Source organism: Siniperca chuatsi, linkage group LG5 (genome assembly GCF_020085105.1).
Source record: "Siniperca chuatsi isolate FFG_IHB_CAS linkage group LG5, ASM2008510v1, whole genome shotgun sequence".
Lineage (NCBI taxonomy): Eukaryota > Metazoa > Chordata > Actinopteri > Centrarchiformes > Sinipercidae > Siniperca > Siniperca chuatsi.
In genome coordinates this window covers 12,720,724-12,743,382 of record NC_058046.1, presented here as the reverse complement: position 1 = coordinate 12,743,382, position 22,659 = coordinate 12,720,724, and the positions used below count along the sequence as shown (strand labels likewise).

General features: G+C 39.3%; 2 protein-coding genes across 4 annotated transcripts in view; one reads left to right on the top strand and one right to left on the bottom strand.

The window, feature by feature from the left end:
• The window catches only part of syn1 (synapsin I), a 42,739-nt gene extending 22,076 nt beyond the window's left edge, over positions 1 to 20,663 (top strand). For 2 of the 3 annotated variants that reach the window (XM_044197626.1, XM_044197625.1), the window contains exons 4-17: positions 7,061 to 8,291; positions 8,575 to 9,025; positions 10,095 to 10,152; positions 11,193 to 11,284; positions 11,459 to 11,615; positions 11,746 to 11,835; positions 12,328 to 12,390; positions 12,501 to 12,643; positions 12,756 to 12,830; positions 12,922 to 13,024; positions 13,115 to 13,264; positions 15,176 to 15,245; positions 15,381 to 15,927; positions 17,348 to 20,663. In XM_044197626.1, the coding sequence (XP_044053561.1) occupies positions 8,712 to 9,025; positions 10,095 to 10,152; positions 11,193 to 11,284; positions 11,459 to 11,615; positions 11,746 to 11,835; positions 12,328 to 12,390; positions 12,501 to 12,643; positions 12,756 to 12,830; positions 12,922 to 13,024; positions 13,115 to 13,264; positions 15,176 to 15,245; positions 15,381 to 15,927; positions 17,348 to 17,483 (1,998 nt within the window). In that variant the 5' untranslated portion in view covers positions 7,061 to 8,291; positions 8,575 to 8,711 and the 3' untranslated portion in view covers positions 17,484 to 20,663. The remainder of the gene's footprint in view (positions 1 to 7,060; positions 8,292 to 8,574; positions 9,026 to 10,094; positions 10,153 to 11,192; positions 11,285 to 11,458; positions 11,616 to 11,745; positions 11,836 to 12,327; positions 12,391 to 12,500; positions 12,644 to 12,755; positions 12,831 to 12,921; positions 13,025 to 13,114; positions 13,265 to 15,175; positions 15,246 to 15,380; positions 15,928 to 17,347) is intronic. The other variant, XM_044197627.1, reaches the window with a different exon arrangement.
• Positions 1,089 to 5,087, bottom strand: vgll4l (vestigial like 4 like). The gene is made up of 5 exons (XM_044197634.1): positions 4,896 to 5,087; positions 3,091 to 3,214; positions 2,723 to 2,972; positions 2,056 to 2,137; positions 1,089 to 1,907 (listed from the first exon to the last, which is right to left on the bottom strand). The coding sequence occupies exons 1-5, from the start codon at positions 4,960 to 4,962 to the stop codon at positions 1,606 to 1,608; spliced, it is 825 nt and encodes a 274-aa protein (XP_044053569.1). The 5' UTR covers positions 4,963 to 5,087; the 3' UTR covers positions 1,089 to 1,605.
• Positions 20,664 to 22,659: the final 1,996 nt, after the last annotated feature.

The window sequence follows — 22,659 nt, the reverse complement described above, 5'->3', positions numbered from 1 at the left end:
TTTGTGCTCTTCCTCATGCAACATGAGACCATTTGTCATTGACAGTGTCAGCTGTTTAAGGTTTACCTAAGGGCCTCTAGATGGCATCAATGCCCCTGTTCAGGTTACTACTGGCTAATGAATGCACTCTGTGTTGAAATACCAGTTTCAACACTTACTAAGGAAAAGCAATAACCTGCAGTTGGGTCACTATTTGTTCCTGTGTGAATGGACTTGCTGCAAGATCTGTTTTAAGTAAACTTTGTGTTACTGTGCAGTGGATTCTAAGAGGGTTTGTGCAGATGTCTTAACTCAAACCACCCAAATGACATAAGCTTATACACTTTTGATGGTTTGCCTTAAAAATTTTAATTTTAAAGCACGTTCAATTCACATTGTCCCTCCCTGATTTACAACTTTCTTTGAAAGAAGTTCAACTTGTCAGAACATTTAGGTTATTTCCCCTTCTTTACATTTGATCAACTCTGTAATTTCAAAGACAGAAGCTATGGATTTCTTTTAATGGTGCTTATAAAATTTATAGTTAGACAAGATAGGACATGCAAATAAGTAACTGAAGAGCTCGGCTGGTTCTCATGCTCAGGCCTATATTAGCCCAACCCTTCCTTCCCCTCTTCCCTCCCTCCTTTCCCTTGCCAAACAGGATCTGTAGGATCTTACAGAGTCATTTTCTCAGGAGACAGGAATGTCAGAACACAAGGCCTGGTGCCTGCTGGAACATGCACCCTACATTCCCTCTAACTTACAGGAAAAAGTCCCGAATGTGTTACTCATACATCCATTTCCACTCGGTGTGTGGCAAGAACTCTAAGTGTAAAATGCCATGTGTGCACCGGACGTGTTGTAGACACACACTGACTCACCACTGAAATTAGGTTGTCTGGTACACCACCCTACCCAGTTTTTACAAGGTGAGTTGACGACCTTCGAGTTTAAAATTAGTTTTATTAATTTTGTGACATCCGTAGCTTCTCTCTCTGAAGAAATTCTAACAAAAATAATAAAGCTTTCATTTTATTTGACAAATTTGTCAGATGACACTATAAAAATATGCTTTTACAAATGACAAACACACAAAACTATTAAAAGATTTTTGAGATTTTTATTTTTTCAAAGTCTTTTTAAAAGTCTTTGTTTTGTGTACAGCTTATAAGCATACTATTATACAGCAGATAGGCTAGTCATTTAGACTATAAGGAACCCAGGTGTCTCAGAATATAAATATAATACAATGAAATTGTGGCATTCAGACTGCATTAAATGAATGACACAAAATCAAAGAAATGTATAGGATTACTTGGCTGATTTTTCAATCATTCCACATCACCATCTACAGTATCTCAGGTATTCAGATGCTATCAACAAGCAGAGGATAGAAATGTAACAAAACAAGGACATTCCAATTAATGCTACAATCGTCTGCATCAGTGTGTCTTAAATTTGGACACACAAGAGGTCCAAAGTGACAGCATTCCTGCATCTGTTAGCTCGCCCTCTCAACACTAGCGCTGGCATTTCCATTGCTCGACAAGCAGAGCTGCACGCAGTGAAACAATTAAAAGTCACAAAGTCCAGTTTCTTCCCATGTCAGAGGTCATTTCTGCTTTAATTGACAGACCAGTGGCTGGAAGTTGGTGATGAGCTGCTGGTGGACTCTTTGTGGGACTGATTTGGGCTGTGGCTGTAGGTGGGGGAGTGAGTAACACTTGGACTGCTGGGAGGTGTGGAAGAACAGGAGGAAGACTTGGATTTAATCTGCAGCCATTTGTCTCCCAAAGCCTTGGCAAAGTGGTCATCGACAGACACGCTGATGGAGAGCTGCTGGGAGCGAGCTTTCTGGTAGTTCACTCCGAGGCTCCTCTGGAAATGCTCCTCAACCACGTGGTCATAGTTGCATTTGGAAATCACTGGAAGAGAAAGGATGAATGACACACGTCAAATACACACCTCAGTGAGTCAGTAAAAGTGAGTAGATATCTACATTATGATGCTTGCATGACTTTTAGGGAGTGATCGTCTGGTGGATGAGCTCATCCACAAGAGTGTGAGACTGACCTGATGAGTGGCCTCTGTGGACCTCAGATCTGCAGGAGGGGTTTCTTGATGAGGAGACACAAGTGATCACAGAGGGACGCATCTGGAAAAAAAAGAAGAGATGGTTCATCAATTAAATCAAAAGACCTCTGCATTTATAACACAGCAACTCTGCTTTTTGTTTTCTCTTCATCTCACAACATTTTTAATATCACCTAAAACCTGACTGTGCACTTCATCCCATTGCAACAAAATGGTACACACAGTTCCATTATAAAACAAAATGATTTGAAAACGGATTAAACTGGTTGGGTTTGCCCATAAAAGTCAGATCACTCCCAGTGTGGCGGTATACACAGGTCAAAGAGAGAGCAGTCTGTTTGGTCTTGTTGATGGCATTCCTCCCTCCATTGCTCACATTTTCTTCCTGAATCCGGCTGGATTGCATAGCTCGGACAAGCTTAGACCTGCAGACACTCTTGGAAGAAGAAAGCCTGTGCAGTTGGATTCACTGACTACAGATGGGAGATGTACCACTGCTGTGGGTAGCCTGGAGCTACACTGAGACTACAAAGGGACATACAATACTGCCACTTTTCAAAAGTTATGACAGCCCAAATATCCATGATCTTCGAGTTACATTGAACCTGTTGAGGACGCATTCAGCACTTGTTTTTTGGTGAATTACCTGGATTTGAGTGGTAGCAGAGCTTTTAGTCTTTTCCTCTGTGCTTTCAGGGTCTTTTCTTGGTTTCTTGATGAGGGCAAGTGGTTCATCCATGACTGGTGTGTAGTACACACGGGTGGGCAGAGGGCTGGTGGGGCTAGGTGTTGGACTCCAGGTGGATGTGGGGCTCTGTGGCCTGTTAAACACTCCTTGCACTGGTGCAGCTCTCTGGGCAGCTTTACCACTGCTCCTGCTCAGGGCCCGCTCTCGCCTGAAACATTTAGACATAAGAAAATGTCACATCTCTTTGATAGAATTTGCATTTAATAAAATCATATTTTTTAATATTGGATAATTACTGGAAACATTAATAAACCAGTTTCACCAACCTTTCCTCTAATGTCAGACCTCTCTCGTTGCTGCGCTTGCGTTTGACTGGATACACTGTTGGGGCTCGAGCCCGGTCATTTGTGATATTTCTGTATCTGTCTTCGCTTCTGAGGTGGGGCTGACCTGAAAAACAAAATGAAAGTGCAGAATTAGAATAAGAGGCTTTTAAAAATAAAGTACAATCATACCACATGGCTAGGGCTCATTTACTGGAACAAACAAATCTAGCAAGAAAAACTGGCACTGATGATTAAACTATGTTGATAATGGTGTGTGGCACTCAGTGATGAGTAACTGCTTGTTTTGATCCATGACATCGACCTGCATGTCGTGGGAAAACTTTTTTTTGTCACCGTTAATTGTAATCTCCGTTAACTTGTAGAACTCGATCTACCTGATGAGTGAGGGTTACAACACTACACAGCTGATTCAATGCTAACGGTAAATGTTGTTTTTCTGCATAATGTTGGCATTGAGCCCTATCACACAGCCAAAAGGGCACAATCAACAGGTTTTGTTATGGATGGGGTGCCACACATCAAACAGCTTTTAGTCTTTGAGGACCCTGATTTGGGCGGCACCCATTTGTGAAAGGGCCATCAAAGAGAATACACACTGGATTTTTGCAACTACACAAGTTGAAACACATCAACAAGAAGCTGATGATGTCACTGATGTGCTGAATAAGAAAAATGCACTGTATATTCAGATGGCAAGTTAAACCCGCAAAATGATTCTCCGTGTTTTTGTTAAAGGCTGTTACTTTAAAACTTTAAAATCCATTTGCTCTTGGAGCTCTTGTCTCACGTCAGTAAGCTCACATGTTCAAAATAGTCATGCATACAGTCAAAACACAAAGTATTGTTTGAAAATGTAATGGCAGCATAATTATACTGTGGCCCATTGTTTGACTGTATGCTCAGTTAACACTTGCAAATCCACATTGATGGTGCAGGAGTCCTTCAAAGCTCCTTCAACTGTATTCCAGTCTGTCATTCGGTGCTTTAACGGAGGTCACAATAACATCTACTACCTTATTTAAATCAAACAATGAGGTGATTATGTGTTTTGAATTGTAAGGCAATAACAGTTGTTCACAGTGTCTTTACACCCCAAGTGTTCGCTCCAATCCACGTTTCCTACTGGCTAAACACTCCAACACCTGTGAGCTACTGCTTCACACAAAGTGCCATTGTGGAGGAGGGGGGGTGCAGGTATAACCACACCTATGCTGATTTTCTAATGCCTCAGGCATGGATATTTCTTCCTTATTAGCAGAGGGAATATGCTGTCTGACCTTCAGTTTTGCTGGGTTTAATCAGATTTCATGGATATCCAGCATAAAATGACAACACAATTTACAGAATCTTAGTTCAATCTTGAGGACTTTGAAAGCCAAAAAGTATTGATAGGGAGTCATTTATTATTTATTAGATTTCCTGTATGAAATCTACTTATCTTTTCTTTATGACAAAAAATATTTCACAAAGTACATTTTAAAAGTTCTTATTAGTTTACATCGTTAATGTGATCACATCTGCTTCTTTCCATTTATTACTGTATTTACATAGTCTATATATTATGCAAAGAACAATTGTAAATGCCACAGTAATGAGCACAGATATATAAGGTTATAACATGACATAAGATCTAAACATATAAATAGATAACACTATGGATAGTGTGGATAGATAACACAAGTGTTATAGCGTAGCCGTAGAATAGACGTAATTCTACAGATAAGGTAATAAAATTATTCACTCTCAACATGAAGCAATAAAAGAAAAGTGATAATCAAGCTTACCTTCTAAAATGTAGACCTTGAAGCCACTGCTCATCCGAGTAATGTAGTGGAAATTAGCCACAGCCATGGCTTCTTGTCTTTGTCTGAGTGAAGAGGACTTTGACTGCTGGAGTTTACAGGACACAATGAGCCTCAGTTATAGATTGTATTGGAAAGGTAATGAGATGCTGGGTCTGAGCTCAGCCAGGTAAAGTATCAGGTGAGTGCAGATAGGCGCAGTGGCTTCCCTGTGACTCATTCCTTGCATTCAGATTGGCTGCTGTCGGGGCCAATCGAAAGCCCTCATTCATTCAGTGTTGTTATTGTCCTACAGGCGGAATGAGCTCACAGGTAGGCCTGTCTCAAAGGTAGAAAGTGGAGTTGCTAAATGCCATAGTACCACAGAATCCACACTTATTAGATAAGCTTTTGCTTTATTCAGCACTTTCTTTTGTACAAGATAACAAAAAAATACACCTCTTAGGTCATAAATCTCTTTTTCACACAACTTTTTAGATTTCTCCCTGAGCCATAAAGAAAGTGAAGTGTGCCTTTTGTTTCCCGCATGTAGTCAGCACCTGTCCCACTCCCCTCCCTCCCACCTAATCTGCAATCCCACCAAACTGCATTTTTTCGAGCTCTTAGCCCACCGGAGCTCCAGTCATTCCACTGACATGCCCGTACACGCACGCAGCTGTACTGTGAGCCTACCTCACCAGCAATCCAAAGGCTTTTGTTGATGGCCAGACAAAGACTCTTAAGTCCTGAAAATGCTGCTGCCATGAGAACAATCTCGCCTGACCATACTGAGGAGTTTTGCCAGAAAGTCTTTGGAGGCCACTCACTCAGATACTGTGACATCGGTGCTGCTTAAAAAAATATTGTAAAATGTTGATGTATGATATATTCAAATCATGAATATGATTGACATGTTTACACATTAGTGCATTGAGAATCAAACATGATCCTCTGTGCTGCCCTGTATTGGCTGATATATTAGCCTGTTTCAATCCATTTAATACTTCTGGTGATTATTGTCCTAACAGGGTGATAGCAGCTGCTGAAGACGACTGGTTCACAAATGAGAAAGAGCTGCGCATATAAAGATCTTACTGTGAATACCGCATGAAAAGTGTAATGTTAAGCTTAATTTAAGATCAACAGTGCCCCCCTAAGTCATATACTGCAATAGCATGACATCAAAACCAATACAAACAAAATGGCATTGCTCTTCACGCTAAAAAAGAGAAGTGATGATCATCGCGGAGAGGAAAAGTAACCATCAGTTGAATATTTGTATTATTTTATCTATTGGTGAATTATTAGTGTATTTTAATACACAAGAAATAGTACTCCAGAAGAATGCTAAAGTGTTCACACTGCAACACGAACATTGGTATTCAGTTATTAATTAATTATATGGTAGTACACGGATTCCTAAATACTGATTAATTATAACCCTGATATTTTTTATCAAATGGGGACTGAAACCCGACAAAGACAAAGGTCATGTATTGATATTGCTAATTATGTAGTAAATAATGGTAACAGTCGTGATATTGATATTGTCAGCTCCTCTTTGAGAGAAGGTGTCCCCACAGCTGTCTGTATGCACAGCAGTCACCACTGAAGCTTGTTCCAAAATTAATTAATAAACACATTGCTGAAATGGCAGAGATTTAGGACTAAACTTGAAAGGTGTAGGATTTAACATTCAATCAATAAATCACTAAATTGATAAACTGATGAGTAAATAAACAAATCAAATTAAAAATTAATTAAATTAAAAATAAAATATAAATATTTGTCTTGTCAAAAATATTTAAATTAGTACTTATTTATTCATGCAGAAATGGTCATTAAGCATCTAATTTTAAACTCGAATATCCTACACAGATGCTATCCTAACAAGCATAGAAATTGGAACGTAAATCATTTTTGTAAAACAGTTTCAACACCTAATATGAACAGCAGCACTAAAACATGCATTTTCTTTATTTTTCATTATTGTGTCCTCAAAAAACAGGCTTTATTTTGTAAATCTATCTCTACCAGACATTATTCTACTGAGTCAGGTAGGAAATGCAGTCAGCAATGTGTACCTGTGTCCATTTTGAACATGGTTCAGTCACCACCACACAGTGCAGTTTGCATAGTTGATCACTGGCTCTGGGTGTCACCAACAGATGGCGCGTCTCTCACAAATCTGTATCGACTTTGCTGAAAATCAAAAGTAACACCTTGTGTCAGCGGCCAGGACGCCAAACAGTAAGTGTGCCACTGCTGTTTTATTGAACACAACAGGCTGCAATATCACATCAACACCCATTTGCCCCCCGTGGAGTCAACAGCATGCTCATGTCTGACAGTGAGCGACGCCCCTGTCACCCTGCTCTCATCAGCACCACCATCATATCCCACCACGGAGCTGCGTCAAGTCAGACATACACAGGCTGAACAAACAGGAAGTTTAATAATATTCCTTATAGCTTAAAAGACGTAGCAAAACAATGGCATGGTATTTGAGTGGTTTCAGCTGCCACTCTTTTAAATTCTTTGTTTTAGGGCTGCAAATAAGAATTATTTCCATTTCAATTAATCTATTGATTATTTTTCATTTGACCTGATATATCACTTGTCATTTTGCCTGTCATTGTTTGCCAAAGCCTTAAGAGACATATTCAAATTGGTCATTTTGTACAACCAATATGCCCAAAACCCAAATATTCAGTTTACAATGACATTAAACATACAAAGGCAACAAATCCTCACATTTCAGAATATGGATCCAGGAAATGTTTTTTTATTTTTAATATTTTTGATAAAAATATATGTCAATTTCCTTTTAATTGACTAATCACCATTTCGGCACTACTTTGATTTGCTACTTAATGACAGCAAGTGAACCGCTGGCAAACAGCTAAACATACATGAACAGTATGAACAATATATAAAGTTTCAGAATTAAGTGGTTAATTATGTGTTACATTTCAGTTAGATTGTCAAGATGCATTGTCTTCTTAGAATTCACATTATGCTGTAAATCCTATAAGAATGAAAAAATATCGAGCAGGAGCCTAATTAACATGCGTTTATTTTGAAAGCAACATCCGGAAGCCCTGTTCCGCACTCTACCTAACTTGACTCTCGTCCAGCCTTGCAGGCTTCTCACCCTCAGTATGACTAGTGACGCAGAGCAGATGGAAAATACTGGGGCTTGAAGGGAAGGACAGGGAGAGCGGCGGTGATGCAGGAAGGACTGTAGCTTTCATTTCACAGGTTCAAGCCCGATGCACGGCCTGATGCCTGCACAGAGGTCATGAGAGTCACCTATACTTATCTTTCCTGTGAGAGATAATAATAATAAGGCATCTTCACCTCATCCTTGGGGCGGATCAGTGTTGGATACACTCCCAGGTAGGCTTCATCATTAGGCTACAGTTACTCCTGATTAGCCTACTACAGCGGTTGCTTTGACAGTTGAGTTTATTAAATAAATCAGTAATAAATGCGAAAACAATGTATTTCATTTGAGGCAGTCGTGTGGAGCCGTATTTGTTCAGCTATTATCAAGAGGCTGTGTGATGGTTTGCTTTACCTTAGCTAATTCCTTCAGCTACTCAGTCACGATTCCTTACTACTGTAATCAGTTATTTAAAATCTGCTCCTAATTGATAACACAAGACTTGTTTCTCTTTAGGTAACATTGATCTCTGTTTCTGCAAATGGAAAAGTAGCCTAGTCATTCCATTTTCTTACTGAGCACCAAGTTGTTAAGTCGCATCCAGTTGGAGGATTTTTGGACACCTCTTTCCGTCATTTTACTAAGTCTCCATCATGAACTACCTGCGTCGACGACTCTCGGACAGCAATTTTATGTCCAACCTGCCCAATGGCTACATGACCGATCTCCAACGCCCCGATCCGCCGCAGCAAAGCCCCGCAGTGTCGCCAGGGCCGTCGGAGAGGCGCCAGTCCACCAGCCAGCAGCAGCCTGTAGGTGGAGGCTCCGGCTTCTTCTCATCCATATCCAATGCTGTCAAACAGACCACAGCTGCTGCGGCTGCGACCTTATCCGAGGCAGCGGACCGGGCAGGAGTCTCCAGCAGTGCCAAGATCCTCCTGGTTATCGACGACCAGCAGACCGACTGGTAAGAGCAGTGCGCATTGCCAGCGCGGTGCTTCGTCTAGACATAAATATGTGCCAGACCGTGGGTTGAAGTGGCCTAACATCTAGAAGGTCATATGATTCATCCAGTGCTGTGAAATATATCACGTATAACAGCCCGTTGGCATCTTGCTCAGACCAGAAACACCTTGCAGATGCGTTTGTCTGCTGACAGTGCCAGGGCAAAAGCGCAACAGACTGAAGGCAGAGAAGCCATTTTCATTTGACGATCAGCTGTTGCTTGTGTCGAAGTAATCTTGCATTCTGCCATTAAAATGCTTAGAATGATGCCAACGCACTGGGTATGGGCTGATGTCACCATGATGATGCAGGTATTCAAATTTCTGTGAGGGCAAATTGTGCACAAGAAAAATACATGCATCAAGTTAGTAAAGCCTCTTCACCAGTGCACACTATGCAATGCCATTAGAGGTTTGCGCACAAGTCATAGGTGATAAAACACTGTACTCTTGTCTCAAAATGACAGCCTAGGTGATAATAAACTAAGCACATCTGTGCATCATCACATCTAAAGTCTCAGTAAAGAGGCTATGTGGTTCTCCCACTCTGTCACAACAGGCAGGAGATGTGGATGTTTATACTTCATAAGGAGATGGAAAATGCATTGACCAGTGTTTATATCCTGATGTTCAATTCATATCTCTTTATGCACCGAGTAGGTTAAAATAATGTCACACAGGCTACTTAATTTAGCTTTACCTTTTTGTTTATGTTGCATGGTGCCTTCCTAAGGCCTGAAACTGTCTCATCCTGATGCACTGCCAGCAGTTACAGTAATAAGAGTATGCAGCATACTGCCACTAATAGATTACCATATCTGTTAAAAATAGCATTTTGTTCCATTGATGTCATCTTATTTTAGTTATCTGACCTATGATCACATTTTCATCGGCCAGGAGTTTTTGAAAATGTTCGTCAAATGCTGGAGAAAATGTCAGCTGTCAATTACAGGAGACATTTGCTAAATGAAATTCATGTTTTGTGTCTGGATACAAACAACTGTTGGATTCAGATCCTCATTTCACATGCAGGGTAAAGGTCTTCAGAGGAAGAAAGGTCCACGGTGAATTTGACATCAAAGTAGAACAGGTAGGTTTTACATATGTTGAATATGTTTTATTCTGTATTAGCTTTCATCTTTACTCCCCACCAGGAGGACAGGACACTGGTAAAATAAAAATCATAGAGACAGGGCTAGTTAAAAGAAACCAGCCTATTTTTACTGAGCCTTGTGACGAGACTGTGAGCCTCAGTTGGATGGATGTTACATCATTCTTTCATAAGACATAAGTATTTTGTGTTTTGTTGATGGATAACACTGTCTGTGATGTATTTATGTCAAGGCCTGAAATAGTATAATTTATTTTCTCTTTAGATGAATGCATTGCCATTGGCATTATGGGTTGATTGTGTTTGGTGCTGATCATTATTCTCTCTAAAAGCATAAGCAGCTATAAATAAGCCATGGAAATGTACCCCTGCCCATTTTTTAATCCTTTGTCTTCACTTTGATCTTATTTTGGTTTCATATCTTTATTTTCTGAGGCAGTGTGCGAGCCACTAGGAGTTATTATTGTGTTCATAGAGAGCCCTTAGAATGAGAAATGTCCCAGGGTCTGTTTAAGAGAAACATTTCATTTGGCAGGTGCCTCCACAAAGCCATTCCGAGTAATGTAAACTTTTAAGTGTAATCTCTTATAAAGTTAATCAGTTATTCGTGTAGCCTAACGACTCACCAATAATCATTTTGGTAAATTTGTGAATAGTAATGTGTAGCCTTATAAGAATCTTTATTGATACACTATGTGTCATTGGCTATTTATGCTGTAATCCACCCAGTAGCACTTTGAGGAGACCCTGAAAGTTTTCAAATCTTTTTCTCTGCCTGAGGCATTTTCCTCCCTTCCTATTTTTGTCTCTCTGCTTCATGTTGCGCTTGCGTTTCCATTATTTCCCCTGTGGCCCCTAAACAGGAAGAGCACACTTCAGATTAAGTCTGATTAATCTTATACTTGTACTCTGTTCAACCTGGCTCACGTAGAATAGGTGGTCATTCGCTGCCCTCCTGCTCTTATCACAGTGTTTTATATGGTGTTTTTGGGGGATTGACCATAACATTGTCCTTTTAGGCAGAGTTTTCTGAAATCAACCTGGTGGCCAATTCCACAGGCACCTACAATGTGGACATTGATGCGATCAGAAATGGGCACAAGGTTACTAAGTAAGTACTCTGCGAAATAATACTAGTTAAGAAAGACTGATAATCCACAGTGCTGCTGCAAGTTTGAGGTTATGTTGAAATCTACTGAAATTCCATTATACCCTGAATGGAAGTTCCTCATAAGTGTTTGTCTTGGAATGCAGTTTAATATTTTGCTAATGTCCTCTGTCCCAGATCCTTTAAGCCAGACTTTGTGCTGATCAGACAGCATGCCTTCAGCATGGACAAGAATGGAGACCACCGGAACATGGTGATTGGACTGCAGTATGCTGGACTGCCAAGTGTTAACTCTTTGCACTCTGTCTACAATTTCTGTGACAAACCATGGGTGGTAAGTATGATTTAATTAATTAATTTGTTCATTTGAAACCATATTGCACATTGAATTCAGCAGAATGGACACATAAAACTTACATTTTGCATTACAAATGCTCCATCCTAAATATTTGTGTCTATTTTAGTTTGCTCAGATGTCTAGACTCTATAAGCAACTGGGCCCAGAGGAGTTTCCACTGATAGAGCAGGTTTACTATCCAAACCACAAGGAAATGGTGAGTTATTTGCCATCTGCTCTCCTCCCCCTTTCCACTTGTGCTGGTGGGTATGTCTAAATGCTAAACAACCCTTAAAGACACACACACACACAGACAGTCCGTCCCTCTGCGCGGGTCACATTTTAGGAGGGTAATTCACTTCCATGTCAATATTCCGTCTGATGTAGCAGCACATTTTCTGGGGAGTGCCTGGGTTTTTTTTTGTTTTTTTCGTTTGGTAGAGGCAAAGATTTTATTATTTGTGTGCCAAGTCAGTGTCAATACAGTTGACAGAATCTGTTGGTGCAGAGCAGTCATCTCCACCCCTGCAGTCACAGGCTGACTGTACTCGGCTGGCTCTCAAGCCATCAATATGAAAAAAGAGGAGGGGTGCTATGTGTCACTTCTTTTTGTTTCAAATTGATTCAAAATTGGTGTTTTAATCATTAGAGTGCTATGATAAAGTTAATTTATGAGAAATCTGACTATGTGATAACATTCTTGTTACAGATTACCTCTCCTCGGTTCCCTGTAGTGGTAAAAATGGGTCATGCTCACTCAGGAATGGGAAAGGTAGTACTGGCGTGCTCAAGTGTTTACTCAATTCAATGTGAACACAATATTTCTGGGACCAATGTATGCCAGTATAATTATAATTAATATTTTGACCTTTGCTACCCCAGGTGAAAGTGGACAGTCAATATGATTTTCAAGATATTGCCAGTGTTGTGGCACTGACCAAGACTTATGCCACATCTGAGCCCTTCATTGATGCAAAGTATGATGTCCGCATCCAGAAGATCGGTGACAATTACAAAGCTTACATGTGAGTGAAATTAGGATTCTACTGTCTTCAGTTTCAGACTACTAGCAAAGAGCCAACACACTGGTATTTTATTATAACAAATGAAAATAGTTGAATAAAATCTAATTAACAGGAGAACTTCAATTTCTGGCAACTGGAAAACCAACACTGGCTCATCTATGCTTGAGCAGGTGGCCATGTCAGACAAGTAAGAGCTCATACATGCAGATGAGATGAGATTGTAAATCCTATAGTGTCTCATTGTGCTATTATAACTCAGTTTAACACCTTATTATTAGGTACAGACTGTGGGTGGACTCTTGTGCTGACATCTTTGGGGGGTTGGATATCTGTGCTGTGGAAGCTCTGCATGGTAAAGATGGCAAGGACTACATTATAGAGGTACTAGAAGACAATATAATGATATGAAGGAAATATTTGTCTGTGATCATAAGGGAAATCTATTAAATCCTTCATCATGTTGATTTTTAGGTTGATGACTGTTCGATGCCACTGATTGGGGACCAACAGGAAGAGGATCGCGTTCAGATTGCAGAGCTGGTGGTTTCTAAGATGAACCAGGCTGTTCCACGCACTTCAAGCCCTTCCACAATCCGTGCCACAGCAGGACAGCCAGCACAGGTGCTCAGACCGCAGATACTCCATACTTGCTCCAGTAATCGCTCACATTTCTTTATTTCCCCCACTTTTATTAGGAATATATGTCAAGTCAGGGCCGTTTTTATTTAGGGTGCACAGTTACACACAATGTTTTTCAGAACATCTTACTTTAAAAGAGAACATGCAAACAAAGCAACAAATTCAATTGGAACAGTAGACATAAAACTTGCATAATAACAATAAAAGCATGACAGTGATATCAGATGTACAATATATACTGCATACAGATACAGACTATATCTGTATAAACAGATAATGAGTAAACACATAGTAAAACACATACATGTCCAAGTGTATGTGGTGCCTCATTGCAAGGCTTTAAATATCAAAGCAAGGACCTTTACGTCAGCAGTTAGTGTAATGAGTGTAGAATTTGTGTTATGCTGTTGACTTTTTTGATGTAGTGAGAATTCTAGCATTAGGACTTTGACCAAAACACAACGCAATTGGTGGAACCATTGCAAAGGACAACATGGTAAAGACCCTGGAAATGTTACAAAAATTGAAGAATGCAGTAAAAAAAAAATATTGATTCAAAGGATAGAAACAGGTCAGACAACAATATTTTTAACACTCGTATTTTTGACTGATGACTGTGAAATGACAGCCATCAAAATTTAGGGTGATGTCTGAAAATAGATGTCTATGTCTGACTGGACCAATACTTAGCATCTCAGTCTTACAGTATTTTGTGTTCAGGTGCAGTGAGTGAGCTGACACATATTTCTGAGGTATCAGACAAACAGTTTCAAAGATGGATGTCAGGCTTAATGGATACATTAAACTGAGTGTCATCAGCGTAGAAGTGGAGATTTTTGTCATATTTATGGGTAATATAACCAAGAGACAACATAAACAGTAATGGGCCAAGCACTGATCCCTGGGGCACTCTAGACTTAATAGTAGAGATATCTGAGGTGGTCTCATTGCAGACAACGTCAGATATCACCTATGTGACAGTGGACCAGGAAGGCCAGAAGGAGTCAAACATCCTGCACAGGCATCATTAAGCACTCCTGCAATGTTCCACATGTTTTTACAAAGTCGTGACCCATACTTTCTACAGCTGAATATGTCTCTGCATAGTTGGCATAGAATATAAGTCTATGAATATGTTAAAAAAAAACATCCACAGAGCTTTTAGAAAGGTGCGGAATGAAAGTATCAGTTTTCTTAAAAAGAAATACTATGATTGTGAATTAATCATTTAAAAAAATTTGATGGGTCCAAAATGAATGTTTTGTTTATCTCTGTGTGAGATGTCTGACGTTTGGTTCCTGCTTCTAACAAGGCTTGTGAGCCAATAGTAAAATGACGTTAGTATCACGTGGTATAGTTACCAGTTAGCGTAGAAAAAACGCACACTGACGTTAGCACATATTAGCTATATTAGCTTAATTGTCTGAACAACAATAACCCATAAAATTTAAACTCTGCATATTTAAACAAAATAAACAACAACTACCTTAACAGCGTCAATCCCTGAGGAGCTACATTAGCTGGTTGCTTCCAGTTACCTAATGTTATAGTTCCCTCAGACAATGTAACATTATAATGAAAATGCGTATCACAGGGGATTTAGAAGTGGGCCAGGGTCAAACTTAACCGATGGCCTGGGGCCAGTAACGTTACAAGTTTATGCAGGGCAACTTGATTGTGATGGCTGGATGTTATCAATGTTATCAATAGCACCTTTAATGCTAGGCTTTCTACATATCTAACATCTTGTGGCAGAACATTTTTCTGATCAAATTAAGATATTATTACAGCGAGATTTTTTTCAATATTATTTTCTATCATTAGCTATTTTTTTCCCTTCGTTGTTTGATAACAGTTTACTCTCTGCCATTTTAACACCTGTGTGTTTTGTAGAAAGTAGTGTCTCCTCAGCCTGTCTCACTGCCCAGAGTACCACAAGCTCAACAGCGCCCTTCACCTCAGGGTAAGAACTTGACTTTTTCACAATAACAAAAAAATAAGTGAAATGATACCATTTGGTTTTTTTAATAAATATTTTTTCGTTATTTCCAAGTCAAGGCAAGAGTATTTGAATGCTGCTTTCATTTTTCTCCTGCAGGTGGTCCTCAGCAAAGTCCCCCATCTCAGCAGCGCCCACAGCCTCAAGGCCAACCTCCTGCACAGGCCCAGCAGTCTGTTACCAGCCCTGCTACTGGTGACCCCAGTGCCCAGGCTAAGGCTAACCAAGGACCTGCAGCCCAGCCACGGCCACCAGGTCAGGGAGCTCCTCAAGGCCAGAGAGCTCCTTCTGGTCAGGGCTCTCCTCAGCGAAGCCAGGGAGGTTCACCTCAAGCTCAGAGGCAACAGTCTGTCTCCCAGCAGCAGCAGAAACCGTCTGCAGGGGGCCCTGGCCCGAAACCTCCAGCAGGCCAACCCCAGCAGCAGAGGCCTGCCCAGCCCCCTAGGCAACAGTCACAGGGGGGACCACAGCAACAGAGGGCTCCTGGCCAGCAAAGTCGTCCAGGAGCAGCCACCACCCAGCAGCCCCGACCTGCTGCTCAAGGCCATGGGGGCCCAGGAGGACGACCCCCGCTGCAGCAAAAGCCTCAGCCGCCACACAAGCCCAGTCAGGACAACCCGGCTATGGGCGGCTCTCCACAACTAAAGTAAGTAACTGTATATGGTAAATGATATGGGATCAGTTTCCTCTCATTTTTCATAAAGTGAACCTCACAGCAGACCTGAACGGAAGATCCTTTCTTACTTTTTGCCTGCATTGAGATACGCATGCCACATGGGAAATCTATTCATGCTCTTTATCGACGAATGATTCACCTGAATGCGCATGATTTATTGATTCTTACATTTTTCAGTCATTCAGCAGCAGTTTCACAAAACAACATTTCAGATTGTCTGGAGAAATTGTGATACATTAAAACAACAACAAGCAGAAGCTGGCTTACAGTTGTTCATAACCATGATGAATCTATCACATCTGTCACAATCCATGTTCTAGGACACAGGTGAACAAATTCTCTAAATCCTACTTTTAAATCAGTTTTCTCTTTGTTGCAAGCATGGACAGAGAAATGTAAATAACTATTGATATAGATAATTACTCTGTATGTTTTCATCTTTTATAAACTTTTAGATGTTTTTAAAAAATTAGTTATTTAATATCAAATTTTTTCAGTTGATGTGCTGTTATACAAATCATTAATTTATAACAGAAATATCACTTTTGCCATGTTGATTTTTAATAATTATTGATAAAAAATTCAAATATGCAATATTATTGTCATATTATGTAAAATAATTTGGGTTGTGTCAACATATTTTATAACTATATGGAATTTGAACCACTGCATTAAAAGTTCCCACTGTCAAATATGCTGTCAAATGAAAAATAGAAAAAAATAAATTTATTGTTGCATAAAATCTAAATAATCACCTGATGAATAATGCAAAACTGTACTGATTTGTGTTGTACTGTTGGCTGAAAGATATAAAAAAGATAAAGCAAAATTCCAAAACATTTATTACAATTTATTACTACTACTACTACTGACAACGTATATAACTAATTTTGATTTAGAAGCTATCAAAGCTGTACACTTACATTTCATATGTATTTGTTGAACGCTCTAGAAATTTTGTCAGAGGTTTTCGCTGCAAAAGAATCTGTATGATTGCTTCTACCTTAGTGGTCAATACATTCTCCAGCTGATGGTTTTCATGGACAAATGACTCACATAATCCTGATTTTGGATTATATTCATTAGATTGCATTATCTCTCTTGAAATAGAAACATGAAACACTTGTTTTCAATCCCTGATAAAAACATGCATCACTTTGCATCCAGAAAAGTCATTCACTATTCATATCATATCAAAGCTAACTTAAAATGATAAGGTAATACTGAATGACCATAGGGAAGGAATGCGCTTTTATCATCTTTTACTAAGCCTTTTCTCTCCCGTCTCTCTCTCTGTCTTGCCGTGCTCCAGTCTTTTCGTTCCATGGGTTTGCTGCATGACTTTAATAGCCTCTCCCTCTCCTCTATTGCCATTTTCCTCTCTTTATAGCAAGTCCCAGTCTCTTACCAATACCTTCAACATTCCAGAAACCCCAGCGCCACGAGCCAGCCTTAGCCAGGATGAGGTGAAGGCTGAAACCATACGCAATCTACGCAAATCTTTTGCCAGTCTCTTCTCAGACTGAGATGGCATAAGCCCCCCTCCCCTCCTCCTACTGACAGAAAGATGGACAGGCAAACTGAAGGGCAGATTCCCCCAACGAACAAGGACCAACAAGATGCCAAGATCTCCAATTCATGAAATGAAAATGTACAAACTTGACACCCACTGCCTAAATAGTTAAAATCTTTTAAAATGAACAAAAAGTAGAATACACAGTAAATTTAGGCACTGATGACTGAAACATTCCTTGCCTCGTCTCAAGCTTAAGTAAGTCATCTACTCATCATGTCACACAAAACAACACCACACAAAAGCCTGTATTTGCATGAACACACGTATATAAAAATAAGAAACAAAAGAACACAACACTGCTCCCACTTGTTTGTTGGTGCCGTAAATTCATTGTGATCTCTATGTTCGAATTTTGGTTGGTTTGACGACCAACCAAATGAATTAAGGGACTGTACGAAAATGATTGGGGTGTGGAGGAGTGCTGAATCGTATATTTTATTTTATAAAAAGCCCCCGTGTTATTCAACACCTGAAAATAATATATTTATGGTAAACATAACAAAATAGCAAAAATACAGCCACTCTATTTTTGAATAAAGAGCTGCTTAATAAACTGTTATTATAGCCACAAAATGGAGCAAGCGACAGCTCTGTGCTGAAGGGTTTGTGCACTGCAATATTTTCACCCCACTCCTTATCCTCTGCATATGGCAAAATGCACCTCCATGACACACATAAAAAAACATCTTTTTGATTTAACTGTTCGATCTCTTTTATGTAATTTCACAAATATAAAATATGAAATAAAATAGAAATGTGGGGTCAGAAAAAAATAAGACCCTGCCTTTAGCAAAAATAAAAAATACAATACCCTCCACCTTTTCTGACCAACTCCGCCCCTAATCATTTTTGTACAGTCCCTTACTCAGCACAGCTGCGCTCATAGGATGTCCAGTGTTAGCTAATGCTAGATCTGTTCGAGCTGTTGACCGCTCATGGTGATGTCTTAGCTGCATGTCAACAGGAGGCAATGGTTGCATTTTCCAACCCCTGACATTGGCGCTTGTAACTGTGTTGTCACATGTAGTTGAATTAGTTAGTAAAGTAACCTAGTAGGTGTTGTGAGTATGTTGTTGCTGCCACTTTTCTTCCCGTTTTTTGTCGCACAAGAACAAAAGCCCGAAAGCTCTCCACCTTGAAAGCATGCCTTACGCAGACAAGAACGTCAGATCAAATGGAGTTGTCTCAGGGATGTCCAATTGATTGTGACACTTGTATGTGGGTGAGGGTCTTCCATTACAGTTTTATTGTGGTTGTTTTCCAATAATGAAGGAAAAGCATGCATTTAAATGAGGTAGAATGTTTCTATTATTTCTGATGCATTTGCACACAGAGTATACTGCAAAAAATATACTTGAATACAGTGACACTGACTGATGTATGAAGTCTATATTTTCAGGTTTATTCCTCTGCCACTTGACAAAGCAACAACTTGATGTTCTGATTCTGGGGTGCTGCTGTGTCTGTGACAGGTGCGGTATAGTAAGATACAGCATAGGCAGGGTTGGCAACTGTCCAGGCACAGTTAATGAAAAATTAGGTTCTTTACAGACAGTGTCATTTCATATTCCCTTGATTTCAAAGCAATGCAATGTAAAAACTTCTGACTGTAAACCAGCTACGAATTTAGTGGATGTACTGTAAGTTAGTTGATTATGTCAGGTTGATTTTAGGGTTTAGCAGTTAGTCAGTGCATTGTGATTTTGCACTTAAGTAACGTCAACCCTGAGTCTGTATCATACAGTGCAGCAGAGTTTCTGCTTCCATATATGCCTCCCAGTTTTCAACGGGTTCATAGTCTGTAAGAAGAGGCTATACAATAATGAAAGGAAATAATGTAAAGGTACAGGAATGTCAACTGTGGGATGCATCTCTGCATTAGATTGAACACTTCCTGCTACCCCTTCTTCGCACTGTCAACCCTTTCTTTGATCACTACTCTGAAAATCTGAGCTGTTACTAAAAAACTATTCTGTTTCCAGGCACTTAAAATGTCTTCCAGAAGGAGTGCTTTCCATTCGAATGTCGATGTAGTATGGCAATATCATGCTTTTTAGAGAAGACCCAATAGCCAAAAGTATAAAGGAGTCCTGGTTCCCCTGCAGATTCTCCATGCTGCCTGTGTTTATCAGTCTATTTGTGTAGCCACAGTGACCCCTTGTGCTCAATGGTGCATAAATGTCTGAATGTTTTTCTGTAACTGGTCAAACCAAATAGATGTGTTGTACAGAGCTCTGAGTGATGCAGATCGTCACCTTTATCCCCTGCTGCTATTTGTGCTTGTTGATATTATGTGTCTCTAAACGTTTGAGTTTTTATTTTTTAAATTTTTTATTTTTTGTTTAAATTATTTTGTACATGCTTCAATTTTTTCTATGAGGCAAGATTATCTGGGGCTTGTACAAGTTTATGCATTAGTGATTCAGGGGCTTCATTTTTAAATCTTACAGTGACTCAGTGTCAGTACATGAGGAGTCAGATTTATCATGGCACAGCCTACTACCAAGAGAATAAGTAAGAGCAGCCTTGTGTAATTGTTACACTGAGTGTGTAATTTATGAAAATGAGCCATCATAATTAGCATGGATGGTTAACTTTGAAAATTGTCATTCTGTCACTCAGAGGCCTCTTGGCCATATTAAGACATACCATTTTCCATGGCACCTCCTGAGACTGCCAGGATGAGCTGAGACAGAAGTGCAAAGAAGTACTTTTATGTATTTATGTTTTTGATATTCACATTTTTTCTTTTTAAAAGTTTACATTATTTATGGTGGATATATCTGACAGTGAATGTTCATTCTTCTCTTTGTTACAACTAGTTTTATTGTTTTCTAAATGCATTGTATAATCAGTGTGAAAAGATTAAATCCTTACAAATTTGAGTGGAAATGATTGTCAGTCGATGCCTGCCTGATTTTAAAAACGTACATCATAAATGTAAGTGCAAGAATCAAAAAGCTGAGGTTTTTGTCAATCAAAAAATAAGATATTGCATAATGTAAATCATGGTGGATTATTGAATTAAATGTAAAAAAAAGATTTGATGTTATATGCAATGTAGCTATATTATGTGAAAATGAGTATGTTATTAAAACATGCACATGTCCAATAAAGTCTATGACCAACATGTTTTATTTGTTATTGTTGACTGATTATGGAACAGTGAGTATTTCAGGTTCAAGTTTTACTCAATAATGTCTGTCCATTAAGCATGTCTGTCCATCCTGGAAGAGGCACTGCTCCTCTGTTGCTCTTCCTGAGGTTTCTTCCATTATCACCTGTTGTACAAATTAAAGCCTCTGAGACAATAATATTTTTTAAACATGAAACTGTCTTGACCTGACATGACATCCAAATCAATAAATATTAAAAAGGTAGGAGTTGCTCCAGTCTTGCTATTCGTACTGTAAGCTAGTAAAAATTCTAAAATGTGAGGTCAGGAAGGAGCTGAAAAAGTCTTTTAAAGCAATAAAACATGCTATGGAATGGATGATATGTGTGTTACAAGCTGTAAGCTGAGCACACTTTGCTCAGCTGAACAGCGTTTTGCACAGTAGTTGTAATAGAAGTCATACTAATGTGACCACAAGGTGGTGTGGGCCTGCAGTCTGACTGCCATAGCTTTCAATTCTGCACAAGATGAATCAGGTTATATAATTCATTTTACACTGGTGTAACGAGCATACCCTATTATGTCTCTATGATCTGTTTGATCAGAACCATTCACGACATTACATTAGGCAAATGCTTTTGTCCAAAGTAACGTACAATATGTGCATTCAAATTTGACAGGAACATGAGCTCAATATCAGCAAAGACTGGAAGTGCATCCCTCTCAAAAAAAGTCCAGTGCTACAGTTCAACTGCTTAGGATTTTTATTTGTTACAAAATTGCATGTTAGTAAGTCATTGACTATTGAACTGTTATGTTGGCAATGCTGCAGAGATTAGTTTTATTGGAGTTTTGTCTTCTACTGTGTTATAAACTGCAATGGGGTCTCATTTTCATTGTGTCTTCTGAGGCGTACATTTTAATTCCACAATTCTGAGTCATAATCACACAGAAAACACAAATACCAATGTGTGCATAATCCTATTAAACAAAACTAATCTGGCACATATGAACAAATGGCCCCCTGAACACCACTCATGATAGTTTATCTTTTCTTCTTAGAATAAAGGCCTAATTCATGGTGTTTAAGGAAAAACACATGTATTATATTCCAGTATCTTTTATACTTTCATTAGGGCTGCAAATCTAAATGCAGCAGCTGCAGCTGAGAGAGGCCAATAGTTGTATGCACCCCCCAGTCAAAAGAATGACCGTGTTTCATTGCCTTGTTTTGTACAAATCAATGACTGCGTCTACAGCTGAAACAAATACATTAATATTGAGATATTTTACTTTCCTTCATCCAGCTATAAAATGACTTGGACCTGTCAAAATATTTTGGTTGGCAGGTTTTATGCAGTGAGGGAGAGAGCTCAATTTTAATCACCAATCAATGGATTGGATCAATTTCTTTTTCCCTTGAAAGTTTTCATAGCAGACAAAAGTGTCTGGAGTGCAAAATGCAATTTGCAGGCAGGATGTTATATAGCAGCTCGCTCATGAAAGGTCAGTGTGTTTTTTAAAGCTCTGTCTGCTGGCTTGCATTTCTTATCTAGCTGCCCAGCACGCCACACAATTCTCTCCTAACAAATCTAGGTTTGGTTAACAGTTAAGATGCTCATCTGATCAGGAAAGACATGATTTCATATTAAACATGTTCTGGAAGATAATTACATTCTACTTTTTTGGCATCTAATATTTGTAAGTCAGCATCATTCACATATACCAATTCACATTTTGAGCCTACACTAGCAAAGTTTCATATCTTGATAGAAGACAGCAGGCTGTTTTTGGAGTTTTTCACTCTCACAAACCCATTCACAAGAAAACAACAGAAATTGTGATTTTCTCCCACTGCAGTCATACACTTGAGGTGTTGTGTAATCATTCTAATACAACATCTATGACTTTGCAGGTCACAAATAAAGGATTCAAGGGTATTGCCAGCAATAGTCTTGTTCTATTACGGACAGAGAGAAGACAAAAGCAGAGGGGCACTCACGACTTCTTC